General features: G+C 38.5%; 1 protein-coding gene across 2 annotated transcripts; it reads right to left on the minus strand.

The window, feature by feature from the left end:
* Positions 1–1,242: 1,242 nt before the first annotated feature.
* On the minus strand, positions 1,243–10,590 carry LOC145787759 (serine/Arginine-related protein 53-like). Of its 2 annotated transcripts, none has more exons than XM_082599579.1 (9): positions 10,467–10,590; positions 6,056–6,154; positions 4,935–5,135; positions 4,820–4,856; positions 4,031–4,082; positions 3,901–3,957; positions 3,172–3,329; positions 2,209–2,382; positions 1,243–1,553 (listed from the first exon to the last, which is right to left on the minus strand). In XM_082599579.1, exons 1-9 carry the CDS (start codon positions 10,499–10,501, stop codon positions 1,452–1,454), a joined length of 915 nt encoding a protein of 304 aa, XP_082455705.1. In that variant the 5' UTR covers positions 10,502–10,590; the 3' UTR covers positions 1,243–1,451. The 2 variants fall into 2 exon arrangements, with proteins under 2 accessions (XP_082455705.1, XP_082455704.1); XM_082599578.1 differs by having other exon boundaries at positions 3,898–3,957.
* Between the last annotated feature and the right edge of the window lie 3,504 nt (positions 10,591–14,094).

Here is a 14,094-nt window from a genome sequence, read left to right on the forward strand (position 1 = left end):
ATTTTTGGACCCAGAATATTTAAGGGGCCCGGATTTAAAAGATTCCCCGAGATTTCAAACATTATCAAGATCTTAATATAATCAGATCTAAAGGAATTGCCATCAGAGGTTAAAACAGCCACTTCAGCGATCAGATGGTAAAATACCGGGCCCCCTTCAGCCACCAAACAGTAAAATAAAAATCTAGTATAGTTATTTCCCTAACCACGAATATTTAGTGAAATATAACCCGAAACACGAATTTCAAAATAAACAAGCTAATGTTTGTTTAAACTCAAAAACTGAAATGGCACAGGTAAGAAGATTGCTATCCCTATTTCTGGACTAAAAATTCGACGAAAACACTTTTTAGATTGCAGCAATCATCAAATGTTTGACCTAGGCCCAAAAACCTTTCCCAAATCAAATTGAAAACTTTCTGACCGTCTGCTGTAAATTATCTTCTGGTGAGCCTAGAATGACCAGTGAAACATCAATGGAATCGGGAAGTAATACTCTAGCGCCATGTGACAAATAAAAGTTCAAAAATGCAACCGCTAGATAGAGATAGTAAGTTTTGCGGTTCGGAAAATTTTATGATTGCGCAAGATTTGTTAAACAACCATGCTTTTGGCACATCGGGTTTGCTCTATTCCTCTTAATTTTCAACTATGAACGGCATGTGTCATCCTCATTTTAACAGCAACCTTTATATTCATAACATTGTCGATGAAAGGGGCCCGAAAATAAATTGGTACCGGGACCGAGAAATCCTGCCAACGGCCCTGCGTGTCATGTGATGTATTTCATCAATGTGATGACGGAGCCAAATGTCTGATTTCGAGAACAACCAGATCGCCTCATGGGAAGATGAATCGCAACATACATGTTTGCATATAGCCTATTGCAGTATATCAAATGTCCCTAATTTCAGAGACTCGCATGTAGCCTAGGGCCTAGGCTATAGGTTAGCCTACATGAGGGATTTTCATGGCGATTTAAGTTATCAGGTCATTCACAATGGATTGAGCCTGATAAGTCTGAAGAAAACCACAAACTCCGAAATCCGAAAGTTAAATTCATGATTTAGCAAACATTTCGAAAACAGACCATCTCCGTTTGTAAACTCGAATGGCATTCAAGTTTAAAGATGAAAACAGTTAAATTCGAAATGTTTGCTGAACTACAAGTTAAAATTTTAGTATGAATATTTCTTATTTTTCGGAATCATAAAAGCTCCACACTGAGTAGATGTAAATCCTTTTATTTGGTTTACATTTGAAATACCGCTACTTCGCATAGCAGAGGTACTGGCCACGAAAAATCTTTCATTCACATCATGCTTAGACAAAGCATCCATTCACTGAACAACAACAACGTAATATGAGAGCTTGGCTCTGTCCTTTACCGACGTCATGCTTCGTTGGACCTCGAAGCCTGCCTTCCTTGTGTTATTATCACCTCTTGTGAGATCAAGTGTCTTCAACTGATGACAAATCTTGTGCAAAGCGACGATGGAGCGAAAGCAACTTTGAGCGCCACCTTGCGGCTGCTTCTTCGGGTGTGACAAGCAACTGTAGAACACAATTGCCAAAGTTGAGTCAGTGCAAATGTAATAGCTGACATCTCTTTTTTTTCGCATAAAAATTTCACGAAAGAGAAATTCGTGTACTGTCATGATTTAAGTCTATCCATTCTTGGACATCTAACCTAAACACAAGTCGTTTGAAACCTTTGAGTGAACACAAATAACTTAGTTTAAAAATCTTCTCTTCAGATAAACGGCATTAAAATCAGTGAAACCATGGCTACCTAAGTATCCAGGTGGCGATGGTGAAACTAAAGACAGAGCCGGCTGTGATACCATTACGATTTTAGTTAAGTACTTAACAACACAAATTTAATTAAATAAATAAGCGGTGGGATGACGTAGATGATAAGGCGCACTTGGTTCGACACCCGGCTTAAGCTAGTTGTGGAATACACCGCTCACCTCTACCATCAGGGTGTAATGCTTCGGGTGGGCGTAATTGCTGAAGGAAAGGTGGCCGGAGAAAGGAACTGGCCAATTAACTCTCGTTTGTGTCGAAAGCCCAGTGTAATGAGAACCTTGTCTTCTCATTCCTTAAAGCTCAATAACTGAGTATGGGACCACGTTAGTTTTACTTAAATCAAGTAAAAATAAACTGAACAACAACGATGCGTTGGAATGGACAGGAGTTGACTCACTTGATCGGCAACCAAGGTTTTCGGGTCACGTTGCATGTAGTCAATGATCTTTTTGGCCTTGAATAAAGCATCTTCGTCAATTTCTTGCTTCTTGTTGAGAGCTTGATCTAAGCTGAGAGCGCTCCCGTAACCGAATATGGCGGCTTCATGTGTACTTTCCCGTTCCATGTAAGACTGATCAATGAAAATGTAACCACACTTTATGTTTCACGGTTGAGTAAAAAAAGCAAAACCGCGAAGAGTGATCAACTGCCCCGATTTTTTATTGATTCAACGTCTTCGGAGGTTGAATCAAGGTAAAAATGAACTGATTTGATGACTGGTATAAGTTTTGCACCTGAGAGGCAAGCGTAGTTGAAATAGGCCTACTGGTCAGGTGTTTAATCAAGCAAAAAAGGATGAAGTCAACATACGTACTGATGAGAAGGAGCAACTAACTAATGGAACTGGTCGAACAACGTCACCATAATCAAATTTAGGTTGGGGTTTTAAAATGGCATCCACTTCTTGCAATGGAAACATAGCTTCTAAAAGGGATTTATTTTAACCTTGCATTGCATTAAAGAAAATATTGTTGTAAACTTTTTCCAAAAACAGCTCTCAAACTCAACAGACAGCGCTTGAAACTATTTAGGAAACATATCTGGCCGCTGGGTGGTGGGATGGCGCAACGGATAATGCGTTGGCTTTCCAATCATGCAAACTTGGTTCGACTCCCGGCTTCAGCTGGTTGTTGAAAACACCGCTCAACTCTACCCAGGGTGTAATAAATTGGGTGGGCATAGTTGCTGAAGTAAAGGCGGCCGAGAGAAAGGAACTGGCCACCCTACTCTCGTTAGTGCCGAAGGCTTAGTATAATAAGAACCTTATCTTCTCACACCAAACACTTGAATCAAGTATGGGACCACCTTTACTTTATCTGGCCACACTGTCAAATATATAAAACTTCGAATAAAAAAATACCTTTTTGGCGGTTTCATTTGCTTTTTCAGCCTTTTTCTTCGCTTTTGTTGAAGATCGGAAATGAGAAGGTAGAAAGTCACCATCATCGTCATCCTCATCGTCTCCAATGGCCTGGATAGCTTTGGCTCTATCCACCTGTAGCTTCATTGAGCTCTCCTCTACGTTGTGAATGCAACAACGTTAAAGTTAATGTCTGAGTAGAGGATCATACTTGCCCGCACTATCTTTTGCTTGCAGTATTTACAGAGCAAAACGAGCCTTTCAAGTGTTATGGGACACGATCGAGTGTTCTCCGTTAATTTAGGAAACATTTGGAAAAGAAAATCAAATGAAGAAATTGTATAAAAGGTTTCGTAATATTTTTTGATTCGAATAGCCCACTGCCCAGCCTTGTACACAACTTGCGGCTTAAAACGATCCACTTTCTACTAATGAAGTGACATTTGCTTCAATGCAATAAAAATGTGAGTTGGTAGGATAGTTAGGTATTAAAATAGCATCAGTCTCATTTTCCGTGCATGGTTGTAAATGACAAAACAAAAGCGATTTTGGCAAAATACATTTTTGCCGCTGAAGTGCAAACCCCGCTTTATGATCTTCATTGCCGGTGATGGAAATATTTTCAAGATAAGTTAGTTTAGCCAACTGCATTTTTAATTGTTGGGAAACGTCAAAAAAAAAAACCAACCAAACACTAAACAAAAAAAACACAGTGAAAATATTTACCACCTGCAGTGACACTGTCTTCATCGGAATCTGTGTTTTCTTCGTTCTTTGAAGTTTCAACTGAAAGATAAAGGGATCGTTAACGATTGCCAACTCTGACAGGGACCATGCATTGTGACGTCAATATTCTCACCTGCAGCGTTTAAAGCTCGTTGAATCCGAATGCGACTTTGCTCGGCTGGGGTCTTGAAACAAACACAGGACATTTAGCAACGTAGAAATTACAATGCTTGTTCGAGCAGACGTTGAATCAATGTAAAAATGACGGATTTCACTGACTGGATAGCGTATATACAGCGCCTTTTCGCCCTTGTCTGCGATCAAAGAGTTTTGATTCGTGACAGTGTTGCCTGGGTTAGGATTTTACTCTCTGCCCAGGACTTCAAAATTTCCCAAATTACAAATTTTTGTTGGAACGTCTGGTTAATCTAATCAAAAAATAAAGAGCCCAAAATGTAGATACTAAACTCATGTTCAGCAAACAATTGTTTGCTGAACATGATTTGTTTGCTTGTTTGCTGAACATGAGTTTAGTATCTACATTTTGGGCTCTTTATTTTTTGACAAATTTTTGTATTCAACGACTTTGAAGTTTTCTCAAATAAGGATCAAATTCCTTATTTGGCAACAATCATGTTGAAAGGCGCGGTAAATTTAGCCACGTAAAAAAATCTTCCAAGCAAAAGACATCGTTTTTTTTTTTTTACTTCCAATACAATAGTTTAGTGTTTTTGTTTTCCGAAAACATTTCTACATAGTGAGTAGTCAGGTTGTGCTGACGCCAGGTAGATTGCTCCTTTAAAAGTATTTTCAATTACATACAAATTTTTGTATCGTCAGAACAAAGCTATGCGTTTTGTACAGCTACATTAGAAAACCACATCACCGGATCTGTAACTCACTCATCCTCAGCAGCACCTACCATTTTTGAAAATCCAGGTAAGATATCCATCACATCTCTGCAAAAAAAAGAAGTTACGAAGCTTAAATAAGAACTCATCAGAAAGCGACTCAGCACAGCATGACGTCAATCTTACTTGAGCGTTCCTGTTCCAATCCCCAACACCGCGTCCACATGCTTTTTTCGCCTGATGGGGCTTTTTGATTTGTCACGTGACTTTTTGGTTCTTGGTTTCGACTCGAAGTGACGAGATCGATCACGTGATCGGGAACGTGACCGCTTTCGCTTGGAAGCACTGTTGCTCCGGTCAGAACTGTAACTTCTGCTCCGGCTTCGTCTGTGCAATATCTCAATGATAATGCGTGAAAGAGAAAATGCCGTTGCTAAAAAAGCGTTGGAGTTCTAGTCTAGTTGTCGTAGCTAACTAAATAAACGGAACAGTTCCGATTTCTAGATCTTAGGGAACATTTTCCAATCAGCAAATCAGTCATTTCTTTATTCATAAAAAAAGATTGGTTTACTGAGGATGGTCTTGCATTTGGCTTTTCACTGTTGCCTGTATAAACCCACTTGTTTGTATCTTTGGTTAACTTGATTGGTTTTAAAATAAGAAAGACACTAGTTGTAATATACGCTCCCAGTAATGAACCAAAACTGCTGGCTGCATGGTGCATAGCTGAGTGGTGGGTACGACACTGGAAAGGGCGTCGGTTCGACATTGGTCAAAAGCATGCGGCTGTGATTTTAGTAAGACACTTAAATATATGACTGAAGGTGGACACGAAGATTGGCTTCCTTGCCTTCCCGTCCACTTAATTAAAATCATTACCCAAATTCGGATACGACAATAAAACATGACAGGGAGAACAAAAAAACTATGAAAGGCTTAAAAAAGAGGCGTGCACTTATTATAACCACGGGTACCGTTTCATGGTGTGAAGTAGCGAAATTGTCACGTGCGAATTTTATTCCTGTGGGCCGCAACAATAGAGGGCAGCTTAGTAGTATCATTTGTGGTGTAAAGCAACATGACTCAACAAAAAAAATTAAAAAAAATGTGATAACACAATCGTCATTGTTTCATACAGCACAACAGTTTGGTTGAAACTGGTGATTGCAACTTTAAGCTAATGAGCAAAAACGTAAGTTTGGTTTCACAAACCTAGTAACGGAAAAAAAACAACCTAGTATTGAAAAAGAAAAATACATGGTAAAAAGTGGAGAATTTAGCAATACGCAAAGTGTAAGAACAAGTACTTTTTGCGGCCCGATTTTCCACGTTTTCTTCTTGATCTTTCGTAACTGCTGCTTCGTGATCTTCGTCTTCGGCTCTTCCGTTTACGCTTTGACGACGAGCTGCAATGTACGTCTGTGAGTGCATCCCAGGCAGCAAAATCTGTCATTTTAACGTTGATTCAACGTGTGCAGACGTTGAAAATGACAGAGTTTGCTGTCTGGCATGATACTCTCTTCGTGAATCCACAACATGGGATTTTTAATAAATCAGGAACAATAGTGAGTACGGGGTGATACAGCGAACCACAAACAAGTTAGTTTGATCAACATAATGTGATTTTCACACAGGCTCACGGACCGTCAGTTACATAACACGACTTTAGAGTTTTAGACGGTCACCATAGCAGCTACTACTACCAGAGGCAAACAATACTGCGGTTTGCTTAAAATGTGAAGTGTTTGTACTAAACTCGTGAGAATAAAAAACAAAGCAGACAACACTCTTTTTCTTACATGTTACACTTCAAAAGAGCACTTGATGGCGGTAAATATGAAAATGCGTATGTACTGTAGATACCAATATCAGAAACAGCTTTCATTCAAATACAACAGCTAAGATTGCGACTATAACCAAATATAAAACTAGAGATGTACCGATACCAATATTGTGGCCGATACCGATCCCGATACCGATATCACTTTTTTAGGCCGATACCGATACTGATACCGATATTTTGGCCGATACTTTGGTGTTACAAAAAGATGCAATTTTGGTATTTGCAAGGTATTATATCAAATGCTAAGTTTTACCTTATTTGCATAAAACTATTAAAAAAAGCTTTCAATTGGTATAATTTATTAAAGATTCAAGAATCCAATCTCAACCGCATTTTTGTGTCATAATAGTAGGTTTTAGTAATGAAAGGCCACCATAATTGAGGACTAGGGTATAAGGGAAGAAACATTACATCATAATTGGGGTTTCTGAAAAATTAAATAAAGTATTTGCGCAAACTCTCCAAATAGGCTATCATAATTGATAATAAGATGTAAAATGTAAACCAAATGATTTGTGTAGTCGTACAAAAACTATTCGACAAGTAATATGCAACCTAAGGGCGCTTGTCGTTTGGTTGAAAAGCTTTTGCCAGGCCAAGACCACCCAGGCAGCAAAAATGCACAATCCCGCATCGCCCCCACGCTGCTAAACGTCCAAAAAAACTATGCAACCCGGCTGCCCCCAGCAAGCCGGCTCCACCAGTCCGCGACCCAACTTCCACCCCTCGCTGCAACATACCCACCAAGCCCAAACAATTCCACGGCAGAACTAGCAGGCCCAACACGAAAGCAATGGGACCACGAATCCTCACCAAACCAATCAAAACGGTCCTGCCGCGCCCAAGACGACAACCCCACTGCGAAGAAAGGAGCGCCCCTCCCGGCCACCAGCACAAGGCCGAGCACCCACCAGCACAGCGAGCAGCTGCGACCCGCCAACCACAACGGTGCAGCTTCCACACTAGCCATTTCAATTCTTGTCGATGTCAATTCTTGCTGCAAAGCGGCTGCCGAGAAACATATAGTTGATTGGATGGTCTAAATGGCTAGCGTGGAAGCCACACCGCTATGGCCAGCGAATTGCAATAGCCCGCCACACCAGTGAGTGCCCAGCACCGCGCCGACAGCCGAGAAGAACGCTCCCCCCACAACGAGGCCGCCATCCCAGGTGCAACAAGACCACTTATTGACCAGCCCAGCGAGAACTCGCAGTCTCACCGCTCCCACCCACTCCGCCACGACATTGCCCAAGCTTGGCGAGTCCACCATAACTAAATGCGGAAACCAAATCATAAACCGACAGAACCAGCCCACCAAAAAGAACCAAGTTACACGGGTCTCCCAAACGTCCAGCAACGCAAAAACGATGCAAAATTATACACATTTCCGCCACCTGGGCAGTCCTGGCCTGGTTTTATCCTCTGTTGAGAGTAAAAAAGAAACATATATATATAAATGATAAATATTGGAGAAATTGAGTCTCCTTCACAACTTAAGAGTCGAACAACGCAAAACTTCTGAAACAAAACGTTTTGTTTGAGTGAAAGAATCACTGTAAGCAAACAATGCCAAAAGGTGTGCGCATGAAGTCATGGGAGTGCAGGCCTCGAAATTCGTTTTTGTTGACGGCGGACAAACGTGTCCGGTCTGAGCAGCTATCTCGGCGGACAAATTAAGTCTCACGGCGGACACACCAGTTTTAACGTCGATCGTCATACTTAATCACATTATCTTGATAAGTCTTCGCCATTTGAGAACCATAGTTACGGTTTAGGCTTTTTAAAATTTCAGCGAAGTCAGTCTAAAAGGCTTTCATCAAACCAACGAGGTGCGCTTGAAGAGTCAAAGCGCCGTGTAGCTGCTAAATATGATGATGATGATTGTTAAAATTTTGAATTTTATGGACTTTGTGTCTGATGCAAATAAATAATAAAAAATAATACGCCGCATAACTGATTAACTTCCACCTCTGAGGTCGTATGGCTTCTTGCGTCACAATGCTCTGGGCACGAGTCGGAAAACTTCTACACTAACGCTATTTTCTACTGTGCGAAGCTTCACTAGCCTTTTTTCTTTAGGTTTATTTTTGCGTGTCATGTGAGCGAAAGTGACAAAAAGAACAAACAAAACATTAGAAAAAGCGCAATTATTTTTTGCGGTTGCTTCTCCAAAATAGTATCAGTATTCCACGAGATCACGACAGGCTTGGGGCTATAATCAGCGCAGTCAGGGCCGTCCAGGCATATGCGCATGAGAGCTTCAATAGTATCGATCTTCAAAAACGTGCGCCAATCTCCACGCGATCATTGCTTGTCGTTAAGATACGTAATACCGAGATCTACTCCGTGTCTTCTCTCCAGACTGGCTAATTGAGGGAAAAGCGTAAATGCGCGATCTTGTTTAGCGATAAAATATGCGATTTCAAACAACCTCTTCATTTTGATTATTTTCGTTGTCACTCATATTGTCGAGGGCCTTGGTGATCGGAAATTGATGGCTTGGGGTATTGTCGGCCAGATATGTTGAAGCTGCAGCCATATGAGGTAATGATGTGTTGTGATCTTTGACAGAGCTAATCCTTACATTCGTTGTTCCTTTAATATATGTTCCTATCACCACTAAATTTCCTAGTAGTAGGTTCATTGCCCTCATTCTCACTTTCAGAATTTTTTCTGGGTCTTTTCTTTCTTACTGTAATACCAAAACTTAAGTTTTGCTGCATCTTGCTGTAGTAACCTACTCGTATTATCTAACTTTGTAACCAACATTGCCTTATCAATATTAGTCGGAGATCAAAGCCAGACATTGTGACATAAGACTTGAATTAAGTTGGGCGTGATTAGTGTAGAAGTAGCGGTCGGTACTCCCATCGATTCTTAGCGAAGAATTCACCTTTGTTACGCTGATTCAATGTCATCAATCGTAGAAGCAACGTAAAAATCGAAAGTTTTCCTACTTGAATGGAAGCTAAGGGATACAGATACAGTATTAACTTTTTCTAGATGCGCGCTGAGAATGCGATAATTTCGCATTCCCGGTGCAAATTATATTCTTGCAACAGTTGCTCGTGCTATGAATGACGATTTGCATCGCTAGTTCCTGCGTTATTTCTCGGCGGACAAATATGACCGATCTAGAGGGTACTTCCCGCGGACATCACATGCTGTGACGGCGGACATGTCCGCCGTGAATTTCGAGGCCTGGGAGTGTGAGGTATCAAAAATTTGAACAGGTTTTTATTTTTCTACATCAATGTGACGTTAGTTACTACTTTAAAAAATCTATATCTTTGCTTCTGCAGAAAATTCACAGCAAACGCCTTTTTATTACATGTTTAGTATCGGCCACAGTATCGGCCAAATTTTGCCGATACCGATACTCAAAAAATGGCCGATATCACCGATACCGATGCCGATATATCGGTACATCTCTATATAAAACAGCACCTATATGGTAAAGTACGTCCTATAAAAATAAATTTGGCCTCTTCAGTGCCTGAGAAGAAACAGGACTGATTAGCGATTTGAATTAAATATATTTTCGCCGTCGTCTTCACAGTTAAAGACGTAACTGGTTGCGTAATTATATTGCATTGGAAAAAGTTTTCACAAATATTTGGCTTTTACTGTTCACTGATTAAAAAGTCAAAAAAGAAATAGTCGTTTAATTTTTAACGATCAATTTTAATTGACTTATAAACTTTGGCTAATTTTTTATAAATTTATTGTCATGCATTATTCTCTGTTTTAAAATTAAAAATATTTTTGCAACGAAATTCGTGCAGTGACGCATGCTCAAGGTAGCTGAGATTCGGTGAAGCTCATCAAGTGAAAAAAAAATAGTATAATTTTTTCAATGACATGATTCGATTTACCTGTAATCTGAATCGGAGCTGGAAGTTCTTCCCATCTTCACAGATCCTTTGAAATGAATTTACCAAACACTTTCCTTTGAGTATATATTTATCTCTTTAATTGGATTACTAAATTACATTTAATCTGAAAAAATAAAGAGTGGAAAAATGATGACTATTGTAAGCTTACCTTACGAGTTTCGAAAAAAAAAAAATTGAGAAGCAATCTTCGCTTGAAAAATCGCATGAACTTAACCCTTGAACTTTCAAAAATTATTACGACTACACTTCTATCATTTTAACGGTTATAGGCAAATTGTTCGTAAACAGTTGTTCGTAAAACAATTCTTCGTAAACAGTTGTTCGTAAAACAATTGTTCGTAAACAGTGGTTGGTGAAATGAAATCCGTAAAACAATTCTTCGTATAAAGCATTTCTTCGTATACATCAAATCTCAATTGCATGCACGAAGAAATGATGCTTTGGGAAGAATTGTTTTACAAAGAATTAATTTTACGAAGAATTGTTTTACGAAGAAAACGTCGGACACCCATTTTAACAATGTACTGCAGTTTTTTATTTTTATTTATGGAAATATTCTGAGCGCAAAGCTTTCAATAGAGGCAAATTTTGGCTAAGAAATTTGAAAATAGGTTGAGACATATGGGATTATGGATGTCTTCATATGGATGTGTCAAATCGTCTGCAGGGAAAAGATGAATAGTCTCTTTGAAAGATTAAAAATATCTTTAGAAGTGTAGAGGCAGGGATTCATACTAATGGGATGACCAACTTAACTGCGATATCTGACAAGTGGAGGCAAAAGTGCTGCCAGATATTTTTAGAAGAAATATTTTTATGGCATTTTTAAAGTAGTGGTCGCCAAAAGCTTGTCAGTTTAAAACTTACCTGAAGTTTAAAATTACACAAAGCTTAAAGCGCACAAATCTAGAAAACTACATCCTGCGAAGTTTATTTAATTTTGAAATACACGCTTGAGACACTGTAAATACTTGAGGAATAAGATTATTTTATTCAGGAAAAACACTTCGCGTTTAATGGGATATTTAAAAATCAAGCCGATAATAATTTGTTTAAACAGCGCTTTGTAATAAACGTTAATTAAAAAACATGTGCAGTGAATAAAAGTTCCTTTTTCTTTACAAACTCAAACACACCCCGAAATCAAGATGAACCAATGTATCGTAAAACACGCTTTTAATACGTTTTGATTGGATTAAAAGAAAGGAACGAAAATCGAATAAAAAAACTTGATATCACTACAAGCTTTAGATTAAGCGATTTTTCATTGAAATGAAGAAAAAACTGTGGAAGTAAACTAAAATCTGGATGGGATATGTAAATTGTAAACCATGGTATTCAAATGAGAGAGAAATGAAAATTTGCCAAATATATAATAATAATAACAATATTTATATAGCGCCACATCCACAGTCAAACTATGCTCTTTGGCACTGTACATGACAATGGTGATAATTAATACGGTACATTCAGTCATAATGTTCATTGAAATAGAACGTTTTCAAGCGAGCTTTGAATTCATTTAAATTTTCAGCTTCTTTCACACAAATAGGCAAACAGTTCCAGCAACTGGCAGCAACAACTGGGAAGGTACGATTTCCATATTGTGTCTTACATGAAGGGTTGCACAAGAGCAATTGATGCTGAGAACGCAAAGTTCTGGCAGGTTTATAATGAACAAGCAAAGTGTCCAGATAGTTCGGAGCAAAACCATGGAAAACTTTATAAATTAATAGACATATTTTGAAGCGAATACGATACAATAAAAGCATTTTTCCTTTATCAACATCCGAATACATTAAATTAACGTAAAAATGGACCGCATTTTTATCTCGGTTTCCCACTCTAACAAAACGAAATGAAGGAAATTTAATTAAGTCTTGAGCAAAGTGACCGGCTAAATTGCCCCGGCGGCTTGCAATTAAAATGGAAAAGACCAAAGAATGAAAAAAAATTAAAGGAAATTGAAAACGAAGCCGGCAACGCTATTGGGGACACCTGAACAAATCATTCTACCAATCGATCATGTCCTGATCAAATGAACAACAAAACAAGTTTAAATCTACATGTGTGGAGCAACAAGAAAGCAGTAAATAGATTAAGAATGACATGTTTGAAATAGAAGTACAACTAACTCACTTAAAAACGCTAAAGTCAATTGAGATCTGCGGATTTTACCGTACATCTGTAACTCTTGTCGTAATTCAGTGTAATTAATAGAAAAACATGTGTTGCAGTTAAGGAAAAGATTATACAGAAGATTCTAAGTTGTAAAAGCTCTGCAGCAAAGCCCAATTCGTGTAGTATTTCTTCATACTTTTAAGAAAATCGATTGCAAAATGACACATAATTGACGGAATTGTCTCGCGAAAAATGTGGTAGTCGACACATAGACGATATTTAAGCTAATGCATTTTGGCCCTAGTATTTGACACGGGCGAAACAAAGATTCAAAGGAAAACTGAAGAAATAACAGCAGTTATAAAAGTCAAATTCGTCACAGAAAACAACACGTTCACGCAAAATGCAAGAAATTCGCGGCCGAGTGGGGGAGAGTGACATTTTTCCGCTAAAACTGAAACAGGAAAGATTTTTTTTTAATTATTTTTTTTTACAGATCAAAACGAATGAATTCCATTATTGCATCAGTGCCATGTCTCCTGACGAAGTTTTGACAGAAGAAGCATTTAACGTTAGATTTCTCATAAGGAAGATGGATTTACATAACAGCTGGAATGCATTTTTTCAATTGAAATTTATAAAAATTTGAACTATTTCACAACACGGTGAGCAAGACCTTTTTAAAAATGCAAAAAGAAATGAAGCAAGTTTGAAAATTAACAAAAATTTGTCACACAACTACACAACAGCGTTAAAATTTTAATTTACGAGCAAGTTCAACAGAATTACATCTAATCAGAAACAGGCAGAGATGTTGAAAAAGAATGAACAAACAAAATCAATCAATTTATGCTTCACGGCGCTGGTATCATTGCTAATTGCATGATGAATAAACAAGCAAGATGGTAAAGACAACGTTTGATTGCTTGATCATGTGGATACTGGATATACATTGCCGGATTGAATTTCGCACACGACACCAGCTGAAAATCGAACGTGTTGATAATAAAACTTTTCAGATACTTTGTATCAAACGGAAATCAACTAGTTTTTACTTGGGGTCAGCGCTATGGGTTTTCTTGCCCTCCGAACTCAAGGTCTGGGTAGAAGAATTACGTTCAAGTCAAAGGTGGATGAAGAACTTGGAATGATCATAGCTTTCGTATTTTTTGCTGTTATGTTTTATGCGAATTAACTCTATAGTGATTAAAAAACACCTTCAAAACTACTGATATTCGATTTTTTTAAATGAACCGCATTCACTAAAACAGTAGTTCTCAAACATTTGTAAAAATTTTGTTTGAAGGTCCCCTTGCAATTTTTTCATTGACTTACGGCCCACCATAAAATTAAGGCACATTTGCACAAAAACGGTAAATAGCCTAATCATTCATTTTTTACATGCAATTAGAAATTCACTCGTCAATGAGATGGGTGCACACGCTTGGGTGTTATCAGTTCTATGTTAGGTTGTATTTTGCACCCA

The sequence above is a fragment of the Aplidium turbinatum genome, chromosome 18, assembly GCF_918807975.1.
Source record: "Aplidium turbinatum chromosome 18, kaAplTurb1.1, whole genome shotgun sequence".
Lineage (NCBI taxonomy): Eukaryota > Metazoa > Chordata > Ascidiacea > Aplousobranchia > Polyclinidae > Aplidium > Aplidium turbinatum.